The sequence below is a fragment of the Vanessa atalanta genome, chromosome 5 (genome assembly GCF_905147765.1).
Source record: "Vanessa atalanta chromosome 5, ilVanAtal1.2, whole genome shotgun sequence".
In the NCBI taxonomy this organism is placed as follows: Eukaryota; Metazoa; Arthropoda; class Insecta; order Lepidoptera; family Nymphalidae; genus Vanessa; species Vanessa atalanta.
In genome coordinates this window covers 9,015,884-9,041,524 of record NC_061875.1, presented here as the reverse complement: position 1 = coordinate 9,041,524, position 25,641 = coordinate 9,015,884, and the positions used below count along the sequence as shown (strand labels likewise).

The 25,641-nt window shown below is 29.5% G+C and overlaps 5 protein-coding genes across 9 annotated transcripts; 3 read left to right on the top strand and 2 right to left on the bottom strand.

Moving 5' to 3' along the window:
- Positions 1-1,233: 1,233 nt before the first annotated feature.
- On the bottom strand, positions 1,234-10,880 carry LOC125064230 (1-acyl-sn-glycerol-3-phosphate acyltransferase gamma-like). Its single transcript, XM_047671176.1, has 8 exons — positions 10,684-10,880; positions 10,124-10,340; positions 9,732-9,904; positions 4,560-4,721; positions 3,088-3,288; positions 2,870-3,007; positions 2,283-2,502; positions 1,234-1,684 (listed from the first exon to the last, which is right to left on the bottom strand). The coding sequence occupies exons 2-8, from the start codon at positions 10,302-10,304 to the stop codon at positions 1,608-1,610; spliced, it is 1,152 nt and encodes a 383-aa protein (XP_047527132.1). The 5' UTR covers positions 10,305-10,340; positions 10,684-10,880; the 3' UTR covers positions 1,234-1,607.
- A 956-nt stretch (positions 10,881-11,836) lies between these two features.
- On the top strand, positions 11,837-13,239 carry LOC125064195 (probable tRNA N6-adenosine threonylcarbamoyltransferase, mitochondrial). The gene has a single exon (XM_047671123.1). It carries the CDS (start codon positions 11,975-11,977, stop codon positions 13,226-13,228), a length of 1,254 nt encoding a protein of 417 aa, XP_047527079.1. The 5' UTR covers positions 11,837-11,974; the 3' UTR covers positions 13,229-13,239.
- On the bottom strand, positions 13,235-14,509 carry LOC125064201 (protein stunted-like). Of its 2 annotated transcripts, XM_047671137.1 has the most exons (4): positions 14,346-14,509; positions 14,144-14,274; positions 13,941-13,960; positions 13,235-13,671 (listed from the first exon to the last, which is right to left on the bottom strand). In XM_047671137.1, exons 1-3 carry the CDS (start codon positions 14,372-14,374, stop codon positions 13,947-13,949), a joined length of 174 nt encoding a protein of 57 aa, XP_047527093.1. In that variant the 5' UTR covers positions 14,375-14,509; the 3' UTR covers positions 13,235-13,671; positions 13,941-13,946. The 2 variants fall into 2 exon arrangements, with proteins under 2 accessions (XP_047527093.1, XP_047527092.1); XM_047671136.1 differs by lacking the exon at positions 13,941-13,960.
- Positions 14,510-14,959: 450 nt separating this feature from the next.
- Positions 14,960-21,206, top strand: LOC125064196 (traB domain-containing protein-like). Of its 3 annotated transcripts, none has more exons than XM_047671124.1 (11): positions 14,960-15,018; positions 15,376-15,548; positions 16,139-16,234; positions 16,717-16,868; positions 17,160-17,284; positions 17,715-17,841; positions 18,175-18,314; positions 18,629-18,780; positions 19,191-19,296; positions 20,157-20,271; positions 21,177-21,206. In XM_047671124.1, the coding sequence occupies exons 2-10, from the start codon at positions 15,389-15,391 to the stop codon at positions 20,269-20,271; spliced, it is 1,173 nt and encodes a 390-aa protein (XP_047527080.1). In that variant the 5' UTR covers positions 14,960-15,018; positions 15,376-15,388; the 3' UTR covers positions 21,177-21,206. The 3 variants fall into 3 exon arrangements, with proteins under 3 accessions (XP_047527080.1, XP_047527081.1, XP_047527082.1); XM_047671125.1 differs by lacking the exon at positions 14,960-15,018 and adding an exon at positions 15,029-15,045; XM_047671126.1 differs by lacking the exons at positions 14,960-15,018; positions 15,376-15,548 and adding an exon at positions 15,788-15,886.
- Positions 21,207-22,364: 1,158 nt separating this feature from the next.
- On the top strand, positions 22,365-25,201 carry LOC125064197 (traB domain-containing protein-like). Of its 2 annotated transcripts, XM_047671128.1 has the most exons (9): positions 22,365-22,544; positions 22,623-22,774; positions 23,088-23,212; positions 23,311-23,437; positions 23,584-23,726; positions 23,817-23,974; positions 24,448-24,550; positions 24,795-24,827; positions 25,099-25,143. In XM_047671128.1, the coding sequence occupies exons 1-8, from the start codon at positions 22,442-22,444 to the stop codon at positions 24,799-24,801; spliced, it is 918 nt and encodes a 305-aa protein (XP_047527084.1). In that variant the 5' UTR covers positions 22,365-22,441; the 3' UTR covers positions 24,802-24,827; positions 25,099-25,143. The 2 variants fall into 2 exon arrangements, with proteins under 2 accessions (XP_047527084.1, XP_047527083.1); XM_047671127.1 differs by lacking the exon at positions 24,795-24,827 and having other exon boundaries at positions 25,099-25,201.
- The last annotated feature ends 440 nt before the right edge of the window (positions 25,202-25,641 follow it).

Sequence of the window (25,641 nt, the reverse complement as noted above, 5' to 3'; positions counted from 1 at the left end):
CATCAAGTGCTTGAGACAAGTTATATACTGGGTATGTTCGTTTACATCGTTTTAAAACATTATATAAACCTGATGAAAATAAAAGGTTATAAAATATAGTGTCTACAAACTATTCAATAGGTTTTGTTTCTTATATTACAGGACTATTATTCGAAACCATCACCTTTATTCTGTACCTATTCTATGTTAATTATAAAAATAAGTTTTTATTGCTTGTTTTTATAAAAAAAAAATACTTTAAAAAATACAGGACTTACTCAAACGGTAGTGTTACTTTAACATTATAATAATTATAAACGTTTGTTTAAAAAAATGGTTGCGCGATGTTATTTACGGTTACGTTGTTACGAAAATGTGCGCCTATAGAAATATACCACGTCTTTTCTATATATAGTTGATAATTAAACAAAAATATTAAATAAGTTTTGTTTATATGAAAAGTATGTTTTTCTTTACTTAATTCTTAATATATATTAGATTATTATATCAGAACTAAATGCAAATATATAAAATCAACAATAAAAAGCTCAATGAACTATGTAGGTACGTATACTAATAAACATTTATGCATGTTTGTGCGTGTTGAGTGACCTGACCTGAATATGCAAGACAATATTGACATTGCATCATATTGTTACGATAATCATATTTAAAAATTTTAATCGATTTTTATTTACTTTTAGATTCAATATGTTATATGTAACCGAATGAATTGTACGGGCCGTTAGTTTATATTAAATCTAGCGAGATTGAAAATTTATGAAAAATGCTTGTACGACGCATATTGTTTTTAAAATAACTGGCCAATTTCAGTTAAAATCAAATACCTAACCTAATATATTTTTTTTATAAACGTTCGAATTTGTATGCATTTTTATTTAAATCTCTGTTTACAATTTACAAACTGTCTAAATTTATTAAAAAGAAACGGTTCTAACAATTTTTCCTTCGACATATATACATATATTTGTAATAAGAATGCAGAAAAGCAAGTGGGCCACCTGTTGGAAAATTGATACCGGCCATAGACATTTCCAATATTCTTATATTGGCAGTATTACTTACACCGTTAAAGGGCTGTCAAACAAAGATCTAAGTTGTTTTGTTCCATGTACAAATATAATTGATTGAACCAAGAAAGTCTAATTTTATCTAATGTATCTTATATGTAAATAAAATTCAGGGTCAAAGATTTGACTAAAAATGAAAAGGCTAAGATTACATACATTACAAGGCTTTCTAAATTGAATGTTTGTTTTTTTTTTTACAGTAGCAACAACAGATAATAAACTAAAGTCATTACATATACATTCTTATGTAAATAAAACAAAAATTTCAAGTCATAAAAAGTTTCTGGATACCGTCATTGTAAAATCTAACAATGTTTAATTTCGATAAATACTTCTTTTTAAAAATATAATTATCTCAATGAGTTGTCAAAATGATTATTGCAATCACCTTGAACTTCGACGTACTTCAGTTAGTTACATTTAGTAAAATAAACCGAACACACTTTTTCTAAAATAAAATTTTTTTACAATACTGTTTTTTTACAGTTATCTATAATTTTCCACCTGCAATGTCATTGAAAAATAAGGTTTAATTTATTACTTTTTCTCTGTTCCATATGACGATCCTTGGCTGATTTTGGACATTCCTATAGACTTTTGAAGTAGAATATAGACTGAAATATAAAAAAAAAAATGTTTCAATACATATATACAACTAGTTGTTTCCCCCTGCCTTCGCTCGCATTTTAGGGTGCCGTCGTCAGGTGTTAGGCATAAAAAAGAAACCTTTATCATTCCTTGGAGTTCAACCTTGCTTCGTGGCATATCTCATGAAATTTGGTTCAGCGGTTTGACATAGTTATTTTTGCATTTATAATATTAGTAAAAGGCAAAATTATTACCAGAGTCTATTACAATTATAGATTATCTTTTTTAATTAAGAACTGTGTGTAGTTCATAATATATTAAATACAAACTATGATTTGATTATACTGCTTATTAAATTGTTATTAATAAATGGGTTATCTAATGTAGACAATTTTTATTCAAATCGGAATAATAGAAAATTCTCCAGCTTTTTGTGTAAGAACATATATAATTATTCAATACAAGCTGCCCGCCACGATTTCATAGTTAAAATTCTTAAAGGGTTACCAAAAATCCTTTCTTAATAAGATAGGTAGATTTACATAGCGAAAGGAATAACTATCCTAAAAAATCCAAAGATAGTTTCTAAGATCTTGTGAATATAATGATGATTGCTATACTTACATGCCGCGAGAATAGCACCTCCGATTGAGAAATAAAGTAGTTTCCCACTGAATAGAAGGCCGAGGAGGTAGTAGAGCATCGGGGTGAGAGTTACAGCGGCCCATCCCAGGGTATTCACGAGTGAATAAATACGTTTAGGCCGTTGGAACGGCTCCACTCTCTCTACCCCAGATTCAAGGAAGAAGTCGCCTGTATTGACGAATGAATCTTGCATTTTATCCTATAACATATAAATTATTATTTTATTATTATTGTAATTACACATATGACGCAATGGTATAAAACAAAAACGTAGGAAAATTTTGACATGCAATTAGTCAAACTTGGATAAATATAATTTTAATTATTTCAAGTTGATTGGCTTTTTGGATTAATTATGAATAAATAATATTTAACGAGTTTCCGCTCGCATGTGTAGACCAAACCGCCCTCAGATATAAGGTATCCTGTCATTTTCTGTACCCTTGTTTACACATTGAAGCAAACTTTCATTATTGGTTTAGTAGTTAAGACGCGACAACGAAACAGACTCACTTTCTCTTGTATAACATTAGTAAAGATAAAGATGTTTTGTTTTGTATAATTACCTTTATAACGAAAATGTCGTGTAGCCATTTAGCGGCTTCGGCCTCGTCTTTGGGAATATTCTCGACGGGTAGTCTCTCGATATAGAGATGTGCATGAACCGGCTTGCCATACAACATGCTCGTTAATGTTGGTGGAACCTTTGTTGAAATTAAATCGCATTTCATTAATAAATTCATATACATATATATTTATTTTATTATAAATTTCTTCGACTTACTTTGCTATCCTTCTCAAAGGCTAGCTGTATGTTATAAATGGCGGGTATCTTGCCTCTAAAGTATTCAAGGCTGGTCGTAAAACCTCTAGTACGAGGCGTCAAGTGATGCTTGAGAAGTGGTAGGTTCTTTTCTTTGGCAAATTTAAGTGAAGCTTCATGTTTTTTATCTGTGAACCGGGTTCCTTCCGGCGTCAACAGTAGCTGGAATATTTTTAAATTAATTAATCAACCGAATCATTATGACATGATGGTAATTAAGTAATATTAAACATCTCTTATCGTCTAAATTTATTTTTTTGTGTCTGTTTGTAGTCGTACTGTTGGCCCTATTGGCCTTTACAGCGTCACCGGGCGTTGGGGCGAGTACTAGACTTAGCCTTGAAGTTTGAGCCCTTTCGGGCTGTCCATCAATACAAATATTATTTTATCATTGACGATAGTGAAGTCACGATGTAAAATACTATTTATTCAAATTTACTTTTTTAAGCTCACTCCCACATGCCCACATGTGGCACATGATATTAATATAATTTATAAAGAAAATTAATAATCGAATATACGTTTGGGATTCTTGTGTAAAATATTATTGCTATCGTTTAATTAAATTATATCTTCATCTAAACTAAAACTACTGTAAGTACAGAAATCCACACTCAGGAAACGTTCTATTGTATTAAAGGCATTTCTATTATTTGAGGCAGCTCGTTTAGGAGGAGTATGGTATTTATTTATAAGTAGGTGCGTTTCGAGAATATTGACGAGACACACGTGACATACTATTATTTTTTTAAATAATATTTAAAAAAATTATAGAATTATAGATTAATAAATATCAATTAATTAAAAAAACAATAACGTTCTAAAAGCGCGGGTAGATTTTATAATTAAATATTCATGATTAACAAATATCGTTCTGCGTTACACTTAACAATAGATATTAAAACAAAAACCGAGACATCTACGTACATAGTTAAGGTTACGGAAGTTTAAATTATTTATTTGAACAGTCGACACACTATAAATTGTGTATTATGAGATAATTACGAACTGATTATAATATATCGACAAGTCAAGGTTTCAACGTGCGATTGAAATAAATATATATTTGCGATATCGCTTACCATCTGATTACAAATTGTTACACAAACAAGAAATAAAATAGTGTAGTGTGTATTTTACGAACATACTCTCATCAAGATAGCAACAAAATAATTCATTATACGATTTAGAACGAATCCCACATTAAATCAAATGTATATTTGCCACATAGTTACACGTAAATTCAATTATTAATTAATTCGTAAAAGTCGTGGAATATGTTGAAATGTTTTCGATTAAAAATAAGTCATCAGTCGTCATCAGTACAACCGGCTAATATATTCGTTTCGAGTTAAAAAAGTATATTGATTTTTTTTTTTTTTTTTAATATATATTCAACATTTAAATATGGAATATTATTTAAATTATCTTACCCAAACAGGATCTGGATAGTCACAAATTTCTGATATCTGAGTTTTTATTATTTCCTTATCTTTATCGAACGATCTTTCTAAAAATACAAATTCTGAAAATTTCCACATCCAACCAATAGGCGGCAAGTACTGTATGGACTTTTTAGCATAGGCTTTGCAGTTCTGAAAAAAAGAATCATAATTACATTACGTAACAGGCTTCCTCTTCTGTTAAGGACAAGGTATTATAATTTCAATAAATAGTTATTTCACATGATGTATATCCAGAGTTGGTGATAGGGCTTTTGTTCAAGCTTGTCTGGGTAGATCACCCACTCTATGTGCAGCATCTGATGTTAAGCAGTCGTCCACTTACCATCAGGTGGCACATTTGCCCAACGGTAACATTTGTTACAAAAAAATGTTACTGTTCATAAAATGTAAAGAATCTATTCACAAATCCAAAGGCGGCTTTTACGATGTACTTATTTTTCCTAAAGTGCACACTCTGTATTCAAATGGTCAAAATATTACATGCGAGTATTAATAGCTGATTTATTCTCGTGGTGACTTGATAAGAATATTAATTATAGTATTATATGGTTTATGCACCGTTAGTAGAATGTGTACGTTGTTTTCCGCCTTCAGTCCCAAGGATATTTTTAATATCCTTTGTGAAGCGTTTGAAAAGAGAAGACCCATCTGGGTATAGCACCGGTTATTATACGGATATTTAGTATTGAGGGTTTGTTTTCTTGAAGGGCTTATGAACGAAGAAATTGAATCGATAGATACAACTTATTGGAACTAAAGATACTCGAGAGGACGGTTTTTTCAAAGGGTGGACTGAACTCGACGAAACTCCATGGTTGGAAACTCGTTACATTAGGCTAAATAATATTAAATTACCTATCAGCCTAACATTCTATGTTGAGAATTTATATACATTTCTTTATTTTGATATTATGTAAAAATGATTTATCTTTTTCAAAGTTTTAAATACTTCGACGTCATTTGACCGATCATCACAAAAATGACACATATGTGTGTTTATTCATGGAAAAGGTTTTAATGGGATTAAACAATGTGGATACCATTGTTTTGCTCGCTGCTAGATGGCGCAGCAGTGCATAAACTTCAATGCCATATAATTGATCGCCATCTTAATTGGAACGCGAAGAATATTAGAATACAGCGCAAATCGGCTAGGTTAATATTTAAGAAATACATTTAAAGACGCAACGCCACGCATGTCGTATATGAGCTAGTATTATTTTAATTACATTGAATAAATGTATACAAAGTACATAAATTAGAATATTAGAATAAAAAAAAAACTTAAAAAATGCTTTTTTTTATTTAATCTTAATACATTAAATTTAGTATAGGTACTATATTTTCCTGTCACGGACGCAATATAATAAATTACAATGTCGTATTAATAAAATTACAACAATTGCAAAATTACAATGTTGTTTTAAAATTTAGTCGCAAAGTTTGACCTACCCATACAAACTGGTAAAAATAAATATAAGATTATAAAAAGAACCTACTGTATATGTAAATAATATGTAGATACCTGAACGATGATCTCCACTGATATTAGCCGTGAGCAAATTTTAATCAATGTTTAATAATTACGATTCAAACCAATACTTTTATTATTTACTAGCGACCCGCCCCGGCTTCGCACGGGTGCAATGTGGTTAATCCCTAAGAGATAGACATATACCATCGCGGACTTTTTTGAAGACCGTTTTAAGGTGTACAATACTGAAGTACATTATTTTGATCTATCTCGTAGGGTTCAGCCAGCGTTTACAATGTAAGCGAAAAAAATGTATAAATTTACGACATCACATTAGAAACTTTTAAAATTATCAGTGTTACTTAACTATATTGTCTATGTATTATATACAAAATCTTCCTCTCGAATCACTCTATCTGTTTAAAAAAACAGCATCAAAATCCGTTGCGTAGTTTTAAAGATTTAAGCATACAAAGGGACATAAGGACAGAAAAAGCGACTTTGTTTTATACTATGTAAAGATATACATCTCACTTATGTCATTCTTACATAAAATAATAAATAAACAAAGTAATATACCTACCTACTTAATATTTTATTTACACTTTAATTTTTTTTATTTAAAAATTGCGTATATATAAAAATGGCGGTGGAAGTGATACAGGATATACCTGCTAATGTCAGTATGTAACCGTGATGAATGATTACAGGATATACTGATACATATGAAATACGAATCAAGCAGGATTATTTAGATTAAATAATCTTTAGTAAATTTACAAATAACATTAACGAGAAAATTAAAAAATAAACTGCGTTAGACAAATTACCCGAGTAACCAAAATACTACCAAAAAAGTAATATTTTAATTTATATGAGCCGATGTTAATTATTGTGTCGCCTTTGTGAGCACATCAAGCTTTATAGAAGACAATTTGGCTTTACCTTTAAAGTGGCCGCGGAACTGAACGATGCTCGAAATGTCGATGCCAAGAATTGTAACACTAGTTGTGACAGCCAGGGTAGTGTTCTCAAGATGAGCGGATATGACAAATGGTGTCTTTTTAACGAACAGTACACAAACTTGAGTTTTATTAGGGTTATATTGGAAGTTTAGTCGGCCCCAGTCCAAGACTTCGCTTAAAAAAGACTCCTTTCTGTTAAAGAACAAGGCAGTGGCAAGCTAGATCTAAATAGGTGCCTTTGGTAGGGGTCGGGTTCACCAAAGCACTCTTCCAAGAGTTCAAGACTTTGCCTAATGAGTACTGCCGGAAAACGCATTAAGACCAATGACGACTCTGGAGCACAAATACTCAACACAATTGTAGGGTTACCATCGGACCCACTCGACTTATGAATGTCCAAAGGAAAAAGAAAAAGAGTGTATAAGGAAATTATACAAAATAACCAAATGACGCCCGCGGCTTCGCTTGTGGTTAAGGGGTTGGTCGTCAGTTTTTAGGCATAAAACAGCAACTTGTCTTTTCTTGGAGTTCAAGCTTGCATACCAAATTTCATAAAAATCAGTTCAATGGTTTGGTCTTGAAAGAGAAACAGATCATTCCTATAAGTACAAATATTGCTCCAGTAAAGGAATAATATATATAGGACCCGTGATGTTTCAAAATGTTTACGCACAAACACGTGAAAAGTTTTTTTTTTTTTTTTAGTTCGATAAAAAACTTAACGCTATACATATTCATAAATCTATAGAATACCTTAAAATCAAATATTATCGAAGTTAAAATCATTGATACGTCATTGGACTGCCCTCAGTATATAAAATAGTACTGTTACTAACTTGTGCAAAATTCATATCCAATACCATTGTATCATATCTCCCTAATTATTTGATATGGCTTAAATTGATTAACGTATAGAATTATTAACAAATCTTAAATATATTTTACAGTGATTTATCTAATCATTAATCACTTTGAATGACCATTTTTAATTCCTATACTGAGAAGTGAATGAAGACCTGACCGATTTCAGCCACGGCGGCGATTCTCAAAGAGAGACTAGCCAAGTGCACAAGTATGTGGGCAGATACAAGTGTACTCTCTATACCCAAACTCTCATAATCCAGTGAATCTCATCTAAAACTTTTTATTGATTAGATTCGAACCCAAGACCTCATGATCTTTCCCGGCAATACTACAATCGTTTATACATTCGCGTGTATTCATTTTTAGTTATACTCTAATTAACTTGCAATAAATGTCCTAATCCATCCTGGCCTCCATATTGCATTTACAAAATATTTGTATTACAGCAGTCTCCCCTTGATTTCAAATCAATTTTTATAAGAAGGTATACTGTAATTCTACACTAATTAAAGAAGTCTCTCTGTATAATTTTCATGGCTAAATGGATGAACTAGTTCTGTAGTATGAGGATGCCTTGACGATTTGGCAAGAACTCTGGCATATTGAGCATATAAAAATAGTCAATTGAATTCAAAACATTTTATCATATTGAATTGCATTTACTAATCAAATGAGAAAATATTATTATTTGTACTTGAGATGTGCAAAAACATTTATAAACACAAATCAACATTATTTTTAAAATGCAGAATCTAACTCTGAGACCCTTACTATTATATGTAATGATTAAGGCTTAAAAGAAAATATATATAACCATTAAACACCAATTAAGAATGAAATAAAATCATTTGATTTTAATATTTATAAATTAATTTACCATTTAAAGTACAGTCTGTCAACAAAATATTAAATGATTATGCTTTATTTCAATTGAATAATTGATAAAAGATAAAGCATATTATTAATTAATTATTATTACAAATGAAGTCATTGCTATAACTATAAAAAAAATGCATTAAAAAGTGTGCTGTTCAATTGTCAAATTTACAGTTTCCGGAATGAAATGGATCAATGCTAGAACAGTTATCATAGGACATTGACCTGAATGAGCACAATATGCACCAATCAATGCCTTGCCAAAGGCAACAAGATTGACTAACATTGTCTGATGACTTTAGTAACAAACATTACTATAATAAAATTATTACTGTATATATTATAATTGTATTATTTATTAATCACATTTTGTTATTACCACAAAATTAATCATTTATACAACTAATGAAGTAATTACACTATTTTTTTTATTGTTTTTTTTTTTATGTAAAATAATGGTGTCATTAATTACCCATTTGATTTTAATTATATTTTACATATGAAAAAATCATATTAAATTTAAGATATAAAATGAATAAAATCATACCTAAAAATCCAAACAATAATTTAAAGTTACACTTCCTTTTAATTTCAATCAAATTATTAAAGCTAAAAGTAACACAGTCAGTGTTCCTTAAAACATTTGATATTGCAGACTACATAAAAATAAAAAAATTGGTAATTGCTTACCCAACATTGGTATCAATGTTGCTTGACATTCTTAGTTATGTTATTGATGTTAAAAATTAGCAGTAATGGAAATGTAACTTTGTGAGACAATGTATTAAATACAAACTTAAATAATTCTTCAGACCTACAGTGGTAAAATTAAATGAAAATTTGTACCACATTGACAAACCTTGGTTAGATTCAAATTTAATTAGACATTAATATATATATATATATATAAGCAGGATAACATTTCACCTATGACATATTTTATAATTGTGTTGTACTTACGCCTAAAACTTGTATCCCATCGCAGAAATGCCATCCCATAAGCCAGTCCACTTCATAACTGTGATTCATTATGAGATACCCATGTTCTTTCCCATAGTACTTATCATATTCATCTTTCTTGACATAAATAGACAATTTTGTACCCGACCACCATTCTGACATAAACACTAATTCTGTAAAATAAATTTAGATTATATATTTAAACATAAAAATATTACATTACCAAGATTTAAAACTCGATTTAACATTAGATAATTTAACTATATACTAATGTACCTCATATTAATTAAAAAGATAACATACAATTATGGTACTAAAATAATTAAAAACGAATTTTAAATGTGTATATGTATATGCAAATTTGTTCAGATAAAAATAAAAGGAATACTTACGACAGTAAAATGAGTATGAAAGATAATAATTTATTTTCCTGTACAATGTTTTATTGAATGTCTTTAAGCTAAAGAATAAAATAGCTTGAATAAGACTTAATATTAAGCCTGATGTGAAGTATGATATAGCAAAACATAAGTGAACAATCGTAGACTGTTTCAAAATGTTTAAATAAAGCATCTTGCATCGGTCAGCTATCGAATTTGTTCATAAAATCTGAAAAAAATAAAATAAACTTCTATTGATAAACATATAAACACTACATGACACTTTAAATATTAGATTATCGAAAGGATTAGTTACTACATTGTCATAAAATTCGACATTCTTTAATTTTATAATTAGTACATTAATCACTTTAAATATCGCTATAATTATCATTAATTTTTCGTCGCGCATGTGGAAAAATTTTGAATAAATCGTAAATAATTACTGTTACATATATATCTATAAAATTATTGTAATACGCCTTTATTAAAGAAAAACATTTGTTAGCAAAAAATTCTGTTCAAATATTTAAAAATATTGGATGTTTAAAGGTTATCGCTTTTTTACTTACACTTTAATAATTTAAAAAATATTAGCTTCGATGATTATGTTACACATATTTCACAAAACACGTACTTATTTGCGCTATGATTTCCAACAATCATGGATAAAATTTAAAACACAGTAAGAACCGAAAAAGTAGGTAGAGAAACTATGAAGTATAACAATATATTGTACAAAGTACAAACACAACCTCTCTCTGTACAATCTAAATCTTTTTGGAGAAAAATAATTGTTTATGGTATGAATAGAAATAAAGGCAGAATCAAACTACCTGACATCAATATTTGTAGTATCAATACGAGTTTAATCAAATGCGATTAAAACATGAATTCGATTAATGCCAGCATTTATAGTCGCAATAATAATATAAAAAATCACTAACCAAAATAATAATGTTTATTTGATAAGCACAATTATGTAGGAAAATAAACAATATCAAGGCGAAAAATAATTATATTGTAAATGAGAATAGTTAGAAAAAGCCTTATTTGGATTAATGAAAATTCATAAGAAGCTCGAGGATCTAGCCTAATTGTTTGCACCGACTTGTTGGTTTCAGGTTTTATAATAAGATGATTACAAAATATTTTTTAAATATATAAATGTTTAAAATATATTTCTACTACGATATGGCAAAATTATTACTATTAAGCCATATTCGTATGAGTGGTGAATCATGTGATCATTGCATTCGCCATTCATCTCGCCTTTTTTAGAGACGTGTCAGAAGCTAAGCTGGGGCCCTTGGACACCCATGAATTTGTGCCCTTTAGGTAGAAATTTCCTACCATGTACAAGGTAAGCGTACTCCTTCTTCCTTATAGGCCGGCATTGCATCTACAAGCCCCCCGATGTTGCAGATATCCATGGGCGGCGGTAGTCACTTTCCATCAGGTGAGCCTCCGTCTCGTTTGCCACCTATCATATAAAAAAAAAACCATTGCATGTCGATATGGGTCACGAGCAAGTTGTGTAAAGACGGAATTACAGATATTATATATTTTTTTGATTTGCACACTGCTAGCGTCAACTTTTGACACTTGACACTTGACAGCCTGGCAGTTGACACAACTTGAAGTCAACTTCCAAAGTTTCCAATTATAATACGGCAAAACGAATACTGCAAAATTCAAAATAATTATTTACAATTCTAATGTTTTCTTTTTTTATATTTTGAGTTTTTAAATCGACTATATATCACATTGGATTTATTGATTTAATTTATTTACATCTTTATAAAGATAAAATTAATATGATAATAAATAAAGTCGTGAATTAAAAAACTAACAATATATAAGATGTACTTTTCAATGAGATCTGTTCGAAATAGAGGATATAGCACATTAAGAAGATATATTGTCCTGAAACAAATAAGAGGAAATCTAAGAAAGCTTAGCTACAAACCAAGTAGTACTATTTTAGGCATAGAGACATCTTGTGATGATACAGGTTGTGCTGTTGTTACTGGAAATAAAGATGTATTAGGAGAGTCGCTTTTCTCACAAAATGTATTGCATTTAAGATATGGTGGTGTAAATCCTCTCGTTGCACGAGATTTGCATCGAGAAAATATTGAACAAGCAGTAAGTGAAGCTTTAGAAAAAGCTTCTATAAATATAAACAGCATTGATGCAATTGCTGTAACTATAAAACCTGGTTTATTGATTAGTTTACAAATAGGCGTGAAGTATGCTAGGTATTTAGCCAAAACTTACCAAAAACCCATAATACCAATTCATCACATGGAAGCCCACGCATTAGTGGCTCGAATGTTTCATGCAATAGAATTTCCATTTTTAGCTGTGTTAATATCTGGTGGACATTGTATACTTACACTTGTAAAGGATGTAGACAATTTTCTCTTACTGGGATATACTTTAGATAATGCACCTGGGGAAGTTTTAGATAAAGCAGCGAGGAGAATGAAACTAAGAAATATTCCAGCCTACTCCAAATTGGCTGGAGGCAAAGCAATTGAAGCAGCTGCAAAAATATCCAAAAATCCTGAATTATTCCCATTTCCAATACCTTTAGTAAAAAACAGAGATTGTAATTTCAGTTTTAGTGGTATCCAAGATACTTTTATAAGACATCTTGTAAAAAAGGAGGGTGAACATAATGCTGTAGGAGATAGAATTATTCCAGAAGTAAATGACCTTTGTGCAGGCTTACAAATTGTCATGGCAGAACATATAGCGCATAGAATAGAGAGAGCAGTGTTGTTCTGTACTAAAAATAATTTACTTAAAGAAAGTAAAACTATTGTGGTTTCAGGTGGTGTTGCTTGTAATAATTTTATATTTGAAACTTTAACAAATGTTGGCAATCTACTAGATTGTAATGTATTGAGACCACCTCCTAAAGTTTGTACAGATAATGGGATAATGATTGCATGGAATGGTATAGAGAAACTCAAGAAAGGGTGCCAATTTCATGATATATCATTAGATAGTATTGACCCAAAAGCTCCATTAGGTACTAATATAATTGACAAAGTGAAGGAAGCTAACTTGTATGTAAAAGTAAGGAGATTAAAAAAAATCATTAAATAAAAAATGTTTTTACTAATGTGGTATTTATTTGTTACACCAAATAATATCACTTGAATTTATCGCTGACAAACATATAAGGTATATATTTTGGAAATTAAGATAAATTTGAAATGTAGCAAAACTAGATAAACATATTTATAATGGTTTTTTTGTGACCTGTAAGATATAGAAGCAATACTACTGTATCACAACTGTGTGGTTTTACAATTTCTTGTCACTTCTTAATTTATTATAAAACAGGTTAAAAGTAATATAAAATTTTATACCGAAAAACTAAATTAATAAAAAACTAATTGTGGTTTAGTTTACATTATAACAATAAACAACATTGTTTTTTAGTATATTTTTATTACAGTAAGGCTATTATACAATTAAATAATTCATGCTCGATTTTCTTGAATTTTCAAAAATTGTAATCATCTAGGCAGCTTTGCTTTTTAAATCTGAAATTAAAGTAGAACAAAATGTAAGTTTTTTGCAATACTTATTTTTATTGTTAATAAAATATCACACATTACACTAAATATTAGTCATGAAATTCTGTCGCAAGACTTGTTTAAAAATCAAGCTTTAATTTATTTGGCTGTGAACACACTCCAGGCATAAAAAACTCGAACCAGCCTCTAAAATAGAGGATGCTAAATAATGTTAGTTGAGAACAACATGCCGTAAAATAAAACAGAATTAATATCTGTGAAGTCACCTAACTTACAATAACTTAATCCTTTTCATCTGAAAAATCAAGTATACAATAAGATATGGAATTATGAAATAAAAATATTACTAGGTAATTTTACTGTCTGAAATATGAATCAATTAATTTTATGTTTAATTCATTCTTTAATTGTTTTGTTTGCTTTACCAAAAAATTAAATTATAACCTATTTAAAATATATATTAAAATTTGTAACTTACGTGCTGGCCTGCCGTCAGTCCACGGTGTGATACGAACGTGAGAATCATCTCGCCGTAATGCCTCTGTTCGTAATTCTGGCTTTAAAGATCGCCGCAAAATTTTAGCAGCAATGTTGGAGTAGTTTATGTAACTAAAAAAAAATAAGATTTTACTAAAATTGTCTAAATATTAGAATATATATTGATTAACTTGAAGTCTTACTTAAGACCTGCTTGTCTCCAGGCGCTCATTTTGTTTGTTTTTTTTTATGAGCTTTTGAAAATGGAAATGCACAGTAGAAAACCAGAATGCAATCGGAAAATTAAATCTCAAATTCCGAATTCGATGAAGTGATGTAACAGTCCATAGATAACATAAGCTTTTTTTCATATAGCTGCAAAATATGTTTTTAAAATACTATTAAGAAATTATTAATAAATATTTCAAATTAATTTTAATATATTTTTTTTATTATAAAGAGCAGTCCAATTTTTATTTAAATTAACATTAAATATATAGATGGTAAGATGAAAAGAAAATATTAGCGGATATTATATCTATTGGTTTTTATTCTTAAAATGTATTAATTTAGGTATCCAGAGATTTGGTCTACGCTTCTGCATAAACTACCCCTCTGGCGTGGCGTGTATGTGGCGCTGAATATAAAAATCTCATATTATATCGAATGAACATCTATCCTTTAACACAAATGACAACTTCACTCAAATGTCAAAACTTATGATATTATTATGTCTATGGTCGACATGTCACATTAAATTGTAAAACTTATGTCGAAATATTAAAACTGATACATTGTTTTTTAAATTAATGCTATAAAAAAAAGTAAAAAGAAATATTTGTATTATTTCCGACCTAATATAGAATAAATAAATTGGTATGCTTACTTTACTTAATATTGAAGGTGAAAATGAATACTGTATCTGATAAAAAGTATTATTTTTGTTAACCGCAAGTATTTGACTTGATTTTTTTTAATAATTCGTTAGGATAGTGGTTTCTGTAAACAAATAGTTATTTTTTTTGAACTAAAAAAAAATATAATAAGTTTATCTTAGAAAATAAAACTTAATACTATTTGTTTTAGTTATTGTTAGTACATAAATGTCGTACTTACACCACGTAAGCACTCATTTCGTCACTACTTTTACATTTTTTATTATTCATGGTCTCTGTATTCAAATAAAACTTAAAAAAGCTTTGTACATTTTTTGAAGTTATAAATATTTTGCAGATAAAATTGTAAAATGGATCCTAATGCCGAAAGGGAACAGCTGCTTATAAACAACCCTTCAAAGCCACCAGCAGTCAAATGTGATATTGTAAATGAATGTCAAATGTTCTTAAGAGCTGAGGAAGGAGGTGGTGATGCTCCCACAGCTATGAATCAAAGCACAACAAATAGTGGTAAAATTGATTACTTTTAATTTTACTTAATATTTTTTCAAATTCATTATATCCATGAAAAACTAAAAATATTATTATTTAGTTTAGCAAATAGTTAACTTTGAAAAAATTATAGTCTCAAATGCACAGTTTATTAGCATATGAGATTATGTTAAATAGTTAGTGTAGTCGGTAGCGAGCAAGGTTATATAGCAGGGTATTAATGTATTGCCAGTGGTTTGTATGGTTTCTTGAAGTTGTATAAGATTTAGTTGTGTTGTAGCTTTGGAACATACCTGAACAAATTTAATTGAATTATATGTGAATACAAATGGTGAAAAGGAAAAATGCTAGAAAAAGTGAATATTATTTCTATAGATTTATATTTAAATTAAACTTTATTCTTAAGTTTAAATGTGAACTTTGTACGACTGTCAAACCATCATGCCTAAAATTACACCTAAGTTAAACAGATTCATGTAAATCTTTGTATAAATAAAAGAAATGAAATTAAATATTTTATCATATTTGTGTTTAATTTTAACCTTTGTGATGCAAGTGGATAATTCTTTTTTTTTCTTGTTTAATAAAGAAGTTTAATTTAATTTCAGATAGGCCTAACTTTATTACTTCTACTCCTTATCCAGCGAAAGAGATAATATCTGAAGACGTTACAGCAGATCTTATAGCAGAAGGTAATGTTGAAGGTAAGTGTTTAATTACATATTCCTATAGTGTATAATATATTGAATTTAGTTAAATTTTATTTTTTGTGTAGTATACTTACATTACTATTTTTATTAATGTCTATTTCCTCCTTTAATTTTTTATTTAAAGCTACAGATTTATTGAAATAACTAGAAAGTAGTAGTTTTATTCTTATCATAATTGATTCGATAGAAAACTAAAAACATAAAAAAATAGGTTAAACCATTTTTTTATATTGGATCACTAATATCTATTCACCTGTACATACCTAACTACTACTAATTTCTACCAAGGGATTATATAATTGGTACATTTAGTACATAAACTTTATTAAACATAAACTTTGAGAACTAAAACTGTATTATTTGAATATTGTAAAATCTATTACATTACCATGAGCCAGTTATGATAAAATTAATGTTACTTATAAAATGTCAATATATGTAATTATACTTAAATAAAAAAAAAAAATATTTTCAAGGCAATAATCGACAACCAATTGAGGATGAAGCTCAACAGTCAGAAGATGTATTGCCAAGCACAGTAACGGTGTTAGATGCTCCAGACGGAGGCAAGGTTTATTTGGTAGGAACTGCTCATTTCAGTTTAGAGTCACAAGAGGATGTCTCAAAGGTTTGTGTTTTAAATATCTTTTAGTGATTTTGATATATCTATTTATTTATTTGTATTTCCAACAGTACACACTTACTTACACACTTAACATATGTGTAACATGCCTTACATTTAATTAAATAAATATCAATAAATTTATTAAAACTAGCTTAAAATTAATTTAGCAATATATTTAATATTAAGATGTCAATTTTCACGATACATATACGAACATTGCTATATTTATTTAAATAAAATAGTTCATATATGTTTTTATTATGATTATAAATTTGAAAGATGTTTTTTTTTCAGGTGATACAAAAAGTTTGTCCACACATTGTGATGGTAGAGTTATGTGATCAAAGAACTAATATCTTATTACTTGATGAAGAAATTATATTACGAGAAGCAAAGAATATTAATATAGCTAAAATAAGGTACAATCATTTAACATGCTAAGTTGTAAATATGATATAAAAAACTGTGGCCATCTATTGAATAGCTAAGTAATGAAGGTGCGGTATTTCTTAGTGTCACAGTGGGTGATAATGAAGCGGTTCGGTTAGGGGTCAGACATAATGAGATTAATAGTTATAAAGTACATATTTTATTTCTAATTAGTTATACATGATTAACCATTATCATTAAATAACCTGACTTCATATCATAAATAGATTAATTAATTATATTGTAGGTTTTTTTTTAATTATTTTAAATTCATTGTTTACTATTTAAATTATTTGATCAATACAATAAAGGTAGATCAAATGTCTGGAGGAAAATGTTGCCTTGCGTTGACCGAAATTCCTATTTTCGAGTTTTGTATTTTAATTGTTAATTAAATTATTCAAATTGTATTGTCTCTAGGGCCACAATGGCACAAAATGGAGTTTTTAATGGCCTGATGTATATTCTACTGCTGAACATGTCAGCGCATATTACGAGGGAACTTGGTATGGCACCTGGGGGCGAGTTTCGGCGTGCTATGGCAGAGGTTAATTTTTTTTATCATAAAATAATTTTATCTTATTGGTCTCGTTGGTCTAATACCTAACTAGTAAGAATGTAGGCCCTAATTCCTTGGTTCAAATCCTGTTATAAATTGAGTTATGAAGTTGGCAGGTATTAAACTCCATTGTGTCGGTTTTGTAATCCCATCGGATTATGAGAGTGGAAAAAAGAAACTACATCTGTGGGGGGGGGGGTATACACTTGTGCACTGTAATATTCTTGCATAGTTGGCTTGTCATGAATAAAAGAAATTCTTAGTCTAGTATACATTCTAATCATATAAACACTTATTTTTAATATTTTTTTATATGAACAGGCCAAGAAGATTCCAAATTGTATCGTCCAATTAGGTGATCGTTCTATCAACGTAACTTTACAAAGGGCCATATCATCTCTCTCGTGGGGACAGACGATACGATTCGTTTGGCATTTGCTCACATCTAATCAGAACATCAGGTAAGCTTGTTTGACTACGAATATAGCCACAATATTAAATCAATTTATACAGGTAGATTTTTTTTAAATTTATATTCATGATTTTTTTTTTTTTGTATCCTTTTTAATTACAAATATCTACATATCTATATTAAATACAACTCTTTTTTTTAATAAGGACCTCGATAGTTTCTATGGAATATTAACAAAAACACGAAAATTAAATAATCCACTTTTTAAATTATCAATCTATTTCACTTAATTGAGCAAAATATTCGATTTTATAATTTATTTTTCTAAATGTGACATGGTTCTTGTATCTATGTATATTCTAGTTTAGAAGAAGTAGAACGGTGTAAACAGAAGAAAATGCTTGAAGATATGTTAGAAGAAATGGCGGAGGAGTTCCCACCGCTAAAACGAGTCTTTGTCGTTGAAAGGGATATGTATCTTTGTCACTCCCTACAAGTTGCCGCTTTACAACCGCGTAAGTATTTCTTGCTTTATTCTTGCTATCTAGCATCGCGATTCATATAGCGTCGCAAATTATTCCTTATTATTTTACTTAAACACGTACGTGTTTCTGGAACGCTGTGGTGGAAGAATTAGACCTTCCTCGATACTCATTCTGTCTATTCGATAAATAGGAATTGAAATGTTTTTTCTATGAAATTGTTGAATAAAATAATTGCATATATGGGTATTTAAAACCGCATGTGCAACTATCTCTATATCTTCACTTTCGAGAAAGTTCTCCGCACCTGTGAGCACTCCAAATTTCAGTCTGGATAATTATGTTCGAGCTCAATATAAACAGCATTATGAACAATTTTTGGTTTTCAGTTAGCTTGATGTATTGAATTTTACTATCAATCACAATATTTTTATGTTTCACAGGTCGGGAACCATGTAGGATAGTAGGCGTTGTCGGTATCGGTCACGTGGCCGGAATCGTGGAACATTGGGGAAAAATTGGACCCCAAGATATCACCCCGTTGATGATGTGAGTGTTAATAAAGAATTTAATACATGAAATATCGAATGTTGTAGATTATATATTATGAGTTCTAAGTTACGATCAATGGCCCACGACTTATTTAGTCGATTGCGAACAAGCAAGAGGAGCTGACGGCTTTTGAAAGCAGCGATTTGTTTTTATATTTTTTAATAAATTCGGTCATTTTTCATTTAGTAGTAATCTATGTCTGCATATCGGCGGAACATACTTTAAACAGATATGCCAAAAGTAGAATATATAAAATATATTATTTTTTTTAACAAATTTTATTACAATTAATAAATGCCGTATCAATAATTCTTTCAAAGAACAATAAATTCTGCCCCTGGGCTTTACTTTACCATTCTCAGATCATTATTAGATTTATTTGATTTCAGTTTTCTTCTAGGTTGTAACCTAAATCTGTTATACTGATTATGTGTTGTTATAATGATTGTCTAATCTACTAACATTATTAAATTATGACCATTATCGAATCGAATAATTTCACCATAATACTCTCAGAGACAAATAGAAAAAAACTATTGTGCCAAATCTACGCGATAATCTCGGCTCAATAACTGAACTAACTTTTTCTCCCTTTTCTGTCACTATGACATCATTTTAATTTTGAACAGCTCGTCTAATAGCATACATATATAAGTCAATGAAATTACTTATTTTTCTGAAGTCATTGGTTAAAAAATAAAGTGAATATATGATGAATATACAATTTAGTATCGAGTGTTTACCATTAGAATTCTTTCACTAGTCATCTAGAGAGTTAGCTTATAATCATTTGAGGTGAAAATATTCAAGTAGAAAACATAGTGCGTACTGAATTAACGGCGTGTCGTTTCGGGCAGGGTGCCGCCGCCGTCGCTGTCCACGCGCGCGCTGCGCGTGTCGGTGCGCGCGGCGTGCGTGGGCGCGCTGCTGCTGGCCGCCTACAAGCTCGTGCCGCGCCGCTGGCTGCCCTGAGTGAGTGCTCATTACCCGATGGGACGGAAAATAACACACGACCGGAACGAGTTCAGACGCAGGTCCAACAGTATTACGTGCTTTCCGAGGCACACACTTCCGACTTCCAGACTCCTGGCTGTCATTGAGATATTCTATTGAAATACCGAATATATGCCAAGGTACACTCTGTCTGTTACCTCTTCACGCTTAAACCGCTGAACCGATTTAGATTATTTGGAATGTCATATACTCTATTCCAACCATAACAGAAAAAGCCAAATAAACAACATTTGACAGGAAATTGACGCGATATCATTGGTCGAGAGTTGGATTAATCTATGATTTCACTATGGATTTGCGAAAAAGTGGCGTTTCGAACGTCGACGAAACTTTTATCTAGAAATAAAATTAAAGTGGAAATAAGTGGTTAAGTGTAATAGTATAAATATATTAATCATAAACTCTTAGTAGTGCACAACATAGCTGAATTATTAGAAAATCGCATGACATACGTAAATCTATGGGTTGTTTATCGTTTTTTCTACTTCCATAGGAATTAGTTATAGGCTACCAATTTCAATTCACTAAGTGAGGGGTGAGAGTTTGTGTTACCTCTTTAACTAAATTTATATAAATTTACTTTCGTTTACGCTCAAACTTTTGTATCCTATTTCCAAATATACACGTGTGACATCAACTACAGTATTTCTTTTAAGGACAATATTGTAACCAATCAAAAATGAGTTTATGTATAAACTTTATTGTATGGAATGGAATGGAATTTTATTCGAACTTTTGGCATTATACCTTTTCTGAATTCTGAATATCATGGCACTTATACCTTTTCTGTAATGATAAGTTTATAGTCATCACATCCATAAAAAATCGTGAAAATCAACATTAAGTTTATCGTTATTTTTCAGGATGAAAGAACTCGCGTTTTCAAGAAACCAATGAAGTCTTCGTCGATCTATCGATACGATTAACACAGATCGAATAGTGAAATATATATTTTTATAAATAAATTATATCGTAAATGAAAACTAAAATAAAATTGAGGAATTCAAATTGTGTTACAATTATTATTAATTCATTTGTGGTATATGATTGTATAATTTGTATATTTGATACTAATTCAATTTGTATAAAATGTGAACAATGTTTTAAATCTTTAACAGATAACGAAAATAAATGTTAACTTTTAGACATTATATGACTGTTACATTCTGTTAATATTTTGTACAAAGTGGAATTCAAAGAATTGAAGTTCTGACCATATCAGATATAACAAAAATAATATCGATTAAAACATTTTATCCGTAGATAAATTCAATCTTTGTTTTTTTTTTTTTAAAGTACCGTTACTAACATAACATGCCTTTGTTAAAGTCTAAGTATTAAAAAAAATAATTAAGAGACAGTTGTTTTATTGATAGACGCTAGATACCCTTTTAGTAATAAAGACATCATTCCAGCAACTAGTATTAAAACTAAAAATTAAAACAAATATTAAAATCATCTTGTCGACATTGAACGAATTGATGACATTAAAAAAAGAAAAATTAATAAAATACCATTCAGTTACTTTTACAATAACATTATAAAAGTTGCCTAAAACTGAGCACCGATGATGAACTTTGTAATTAATTTGGTATTTTTGTAATGTATAAAAAGTGGAGATGTACCGACTATAACTTCGGCCAACTAGCCGATTAACCGAATGGTCGGTTGTACAGAGACCGACTAATCGGCCTCATGGTTTTTGCTTTGCACATCAGAGCGGTGTTTTATGTAAAAAGTAATATATAACATAGCATAACTCAAATCAGATTAAGACATTTTGTAAGCTAAAATTTTAAAATGCATATTGTATGCAGATTTTAAACTACCAGATTTTAACTAATGAGTATTCATAGTTTTTCTTGTATCAACACATCTAATAAAATTATATTCCTTATGCTAGAAAAAAGTTTTTATAACAATGAATATATAAATGTATTAAAAAATGAGTAGTACTTTCAAAAATGTTAAAGATTTTGACTGGACATTGACGAATATAAGGAATTTAAAAGTAATAAATTGACAATTAACATGATAGATAAAGTAGTCGATCTATTTTAGCACAAATTTTAAGTAACAATGTGTAGATTAAAGTCAAAATTTTCGTGTAATTAATTTTATAATTAAAATGAAAAAAACAGGATGTACGGTTTTAAAGAAAATTTTGTATCCAAGAATTCAACATAGCTTAGCTCATGTAAAAACATTACATCACACAACAAACAACAATTGTTTGTATTTTTGTTTTGATGCTATATTTTGTAAGTATAATAAAGAAATCAATATCAATTATTACCTACTAATTTCAGATACAAGGGTAAATCTATCTAGAGGTTTTGGAAGTGTTGTTGATTCTGATCTTCCGTCCTCAGCAACTTTACTACAAAACAATAACGAAGCAAAAGTTGTTTTGCTGGGAACTGTTCATTTTAGTAAGCAATCAGTGGAAGATGTTTCGAAGGTAAGCTAGAATTTCATAACTATTGTCATTTTCGTAGTTTAAAAAAAATAGATTCTTACATTATAAGGTTTGCAAACAATTTCAAGATAAAAAAAAAATTAAGAAACATAACTTAGAGGCTTTGTTGATATATAAAAAATTATATTTATATATGAATGTGCACCGACTTATAATTATTTTAAACATGAGGTAAAATTAATATAAACTATGCGAATGCAAGAAATTTCCATAATTAAAAATAATATTTAATACTTTTAGGAATAGGAATAAAATACAAACTTATGTTTCATAATACACTTTTGTTTTGTAACAGATAGTTAAAGTTTTAAATCCAAATGCAATTCTAATAGAGCTATGTCGGCAAAGAGTTTCTCTATTGGAGTTAGATGATAAAAAATTTTTAGAAGATGCAAAAAATTTGGACGCGCAGAAAATAAAGTAAGGAATTAACTATTTTATTTAAAAAAAATCGTTTTTATGTTTAATCTGTTAATTGGATATGCAATGTATCTAGAATAAGACTGATTATTTATTAGGCAAGCTGTAAAGGGTCAGGGCTTGGTTTCTGGAATGCTTCACGCGATGCTACTCAAAACTTACGCGGATATTGCAAAGGAATTAGGTGTTGCACCAGGTGGAGAATTCAGAAGAGCTTATCAAGAGGTAATTGTTGAAAATTTATAAAAATAACATAATGGTTTACGAAAATAACAGTTACCTTTTTACTAAGAATGAATAAATATTTTTAACTGCTAAAGATTTAACCACTGGATACTATTTAATTTTTAATTTGCATTTTCTAATTTTAGATGAAAAAAATACCCGGCTGCAAACTATTTCTCGGAGATCGTCCAATACAAATAACAATAGCTAGAGCTTTTCAATCTTTAAGTGTTTTAGAAGTAGGACAAGTTCTTTATCATCTCACGACGGCAAATCCTAAGCCATTGAAGTATGTTTCTTTAGTGTAGATTGTAGAGTAGTAAAGGTTTGAAGTTCCTAATTTTACGTAATCAATAATTTTGATGTTCAAATATTTTAGTAAAAACCAATTGGAAAAGTATAAAAATAAAGACTACGTACAAGAACAATTTCAGGAGATTACAAGAGAAGTCCCGGCTTTTAAAAAAATATTTCATGTATTCGTTGATGAGCGCGATAAGTGTCTTGCGTTTTCGTTGCAAGAATGTGTTCGTGCAGGTACCTTCTCATAACATATTCTATTAATAAAATCTGTAGGTAACGTTGATCCATTATCAACAGTACAGTACAGTACAATGATATTCCTCTAATATATAAATGCAATTATTTTTATTTTCATTATTTAAACGTTTTAAAGTAAGTAAATTTAGACCTATGAAGTTGTGGGTGAGAGGAGATAGGGATTAAGAGGGAAAGCGAGAAGTTCACTATACTTACCCCGTACAAGGCGCTTGACTACTTGTGAGAAATTTACAAAAAATATTTTCTTATAAATTTTACCTCAAAATTACTGCTAAAATTGGGATCCTCGCCTGCTGTAAATAGCTTTAAACAAAACGAACAAATTAAAACACTGTCCGCTAGCGATAGAACCATATAACCAAAAGGTTGGCCGAATCGGTTTCGGTTCTGCGTCACATTCAACCAAAATAACATATAATTGTGATTAGTAATATGAATTATATTTACAGTTCAAAATCCACGTGTGTTGGCCGTCGTGGGTATGGGTCATGTAGACGGTATATCAAAATATTATGGTAAAATGAAGCAAGAGGATATAGTGCCATTGTTATTGTGAGTTAAAAAGTATATAAAACAACTCGTATCAAATTTAACAAACTATTTTTATAAAAAATAATTAGAAGTCCTAATTTTAAAAGTATCTGATGATACTGTTCTGTACTGAACTGAAATTTTTATTTTTCATTTGTTTAGTTGCAAAATCATAAGTTAGTAATGCATAATAATATTATTTAGGCATCATATATATTAGTCATAAACTCTGAAAGAAAATAAAGATTTTTTTATTTATTTCCAGCAAATAACTTGTTTGATCTACATACATTTTGAGGTGAGATAGTTAGTTTGTATATTTACTGCCTACATGATATTATTATATAAAAATAAGACCGTTGATCCGAGAAGTAAATAGAGAAGTAAATTCAATTTACAAATAGTCAAGAATAAAATGTCGAATGATTTTAATCACGTACTTATAACATTTTCGAAACCTTTTTTACTAACAAGCGGTTAACGTTGCTTTTGGTTGTTAATAATTTATTTTGTTTAGTTAATATATCAAAATAAAGCAGGTTCATTAAAACGATATACTTTTTTTTCAGTATTCCACCTCGCCCGTTTTACGCTGTCTTGTTTAGTAAAGTGATTAAGTTCACGTTTTATTTTTTGATATTTTCTATCGTATATCGATTTTTTTTTGGTTAACAGAAATACATTTATAATAAATACAGTATAATAAAAGTATATTTCTATGTTATTTTATTTGAATTAAAATCTCAAAGTATTCACCATTTATACGTATAAATTGATACATCAAGCGAATTAGTACTGACTGACTCATCACGAGATCACCGAAACTCTAGTTCCGATTGACTTTAAATTTAGTATAATTTTCTTTTCATGTTTCCTTCCGCGATTAAGACGCTTACTAAGAATTTTCGCAAATCTCAATTTCAAGCGAGGAAGTTGTAGGGAAAAAAATCACGAGAATGAAACCGGCACGGAGATCGAGTTTAAGAACTTAAAGTTCAAGGCCATAATATGTCCTAGGTCTTGTGAAAGACTTCTTATAAGTCATTATTAATTAATATTATATCACAAGCATTAAGTGTAGGACCCACTAAAGTAGTAGAATAATATTGTTT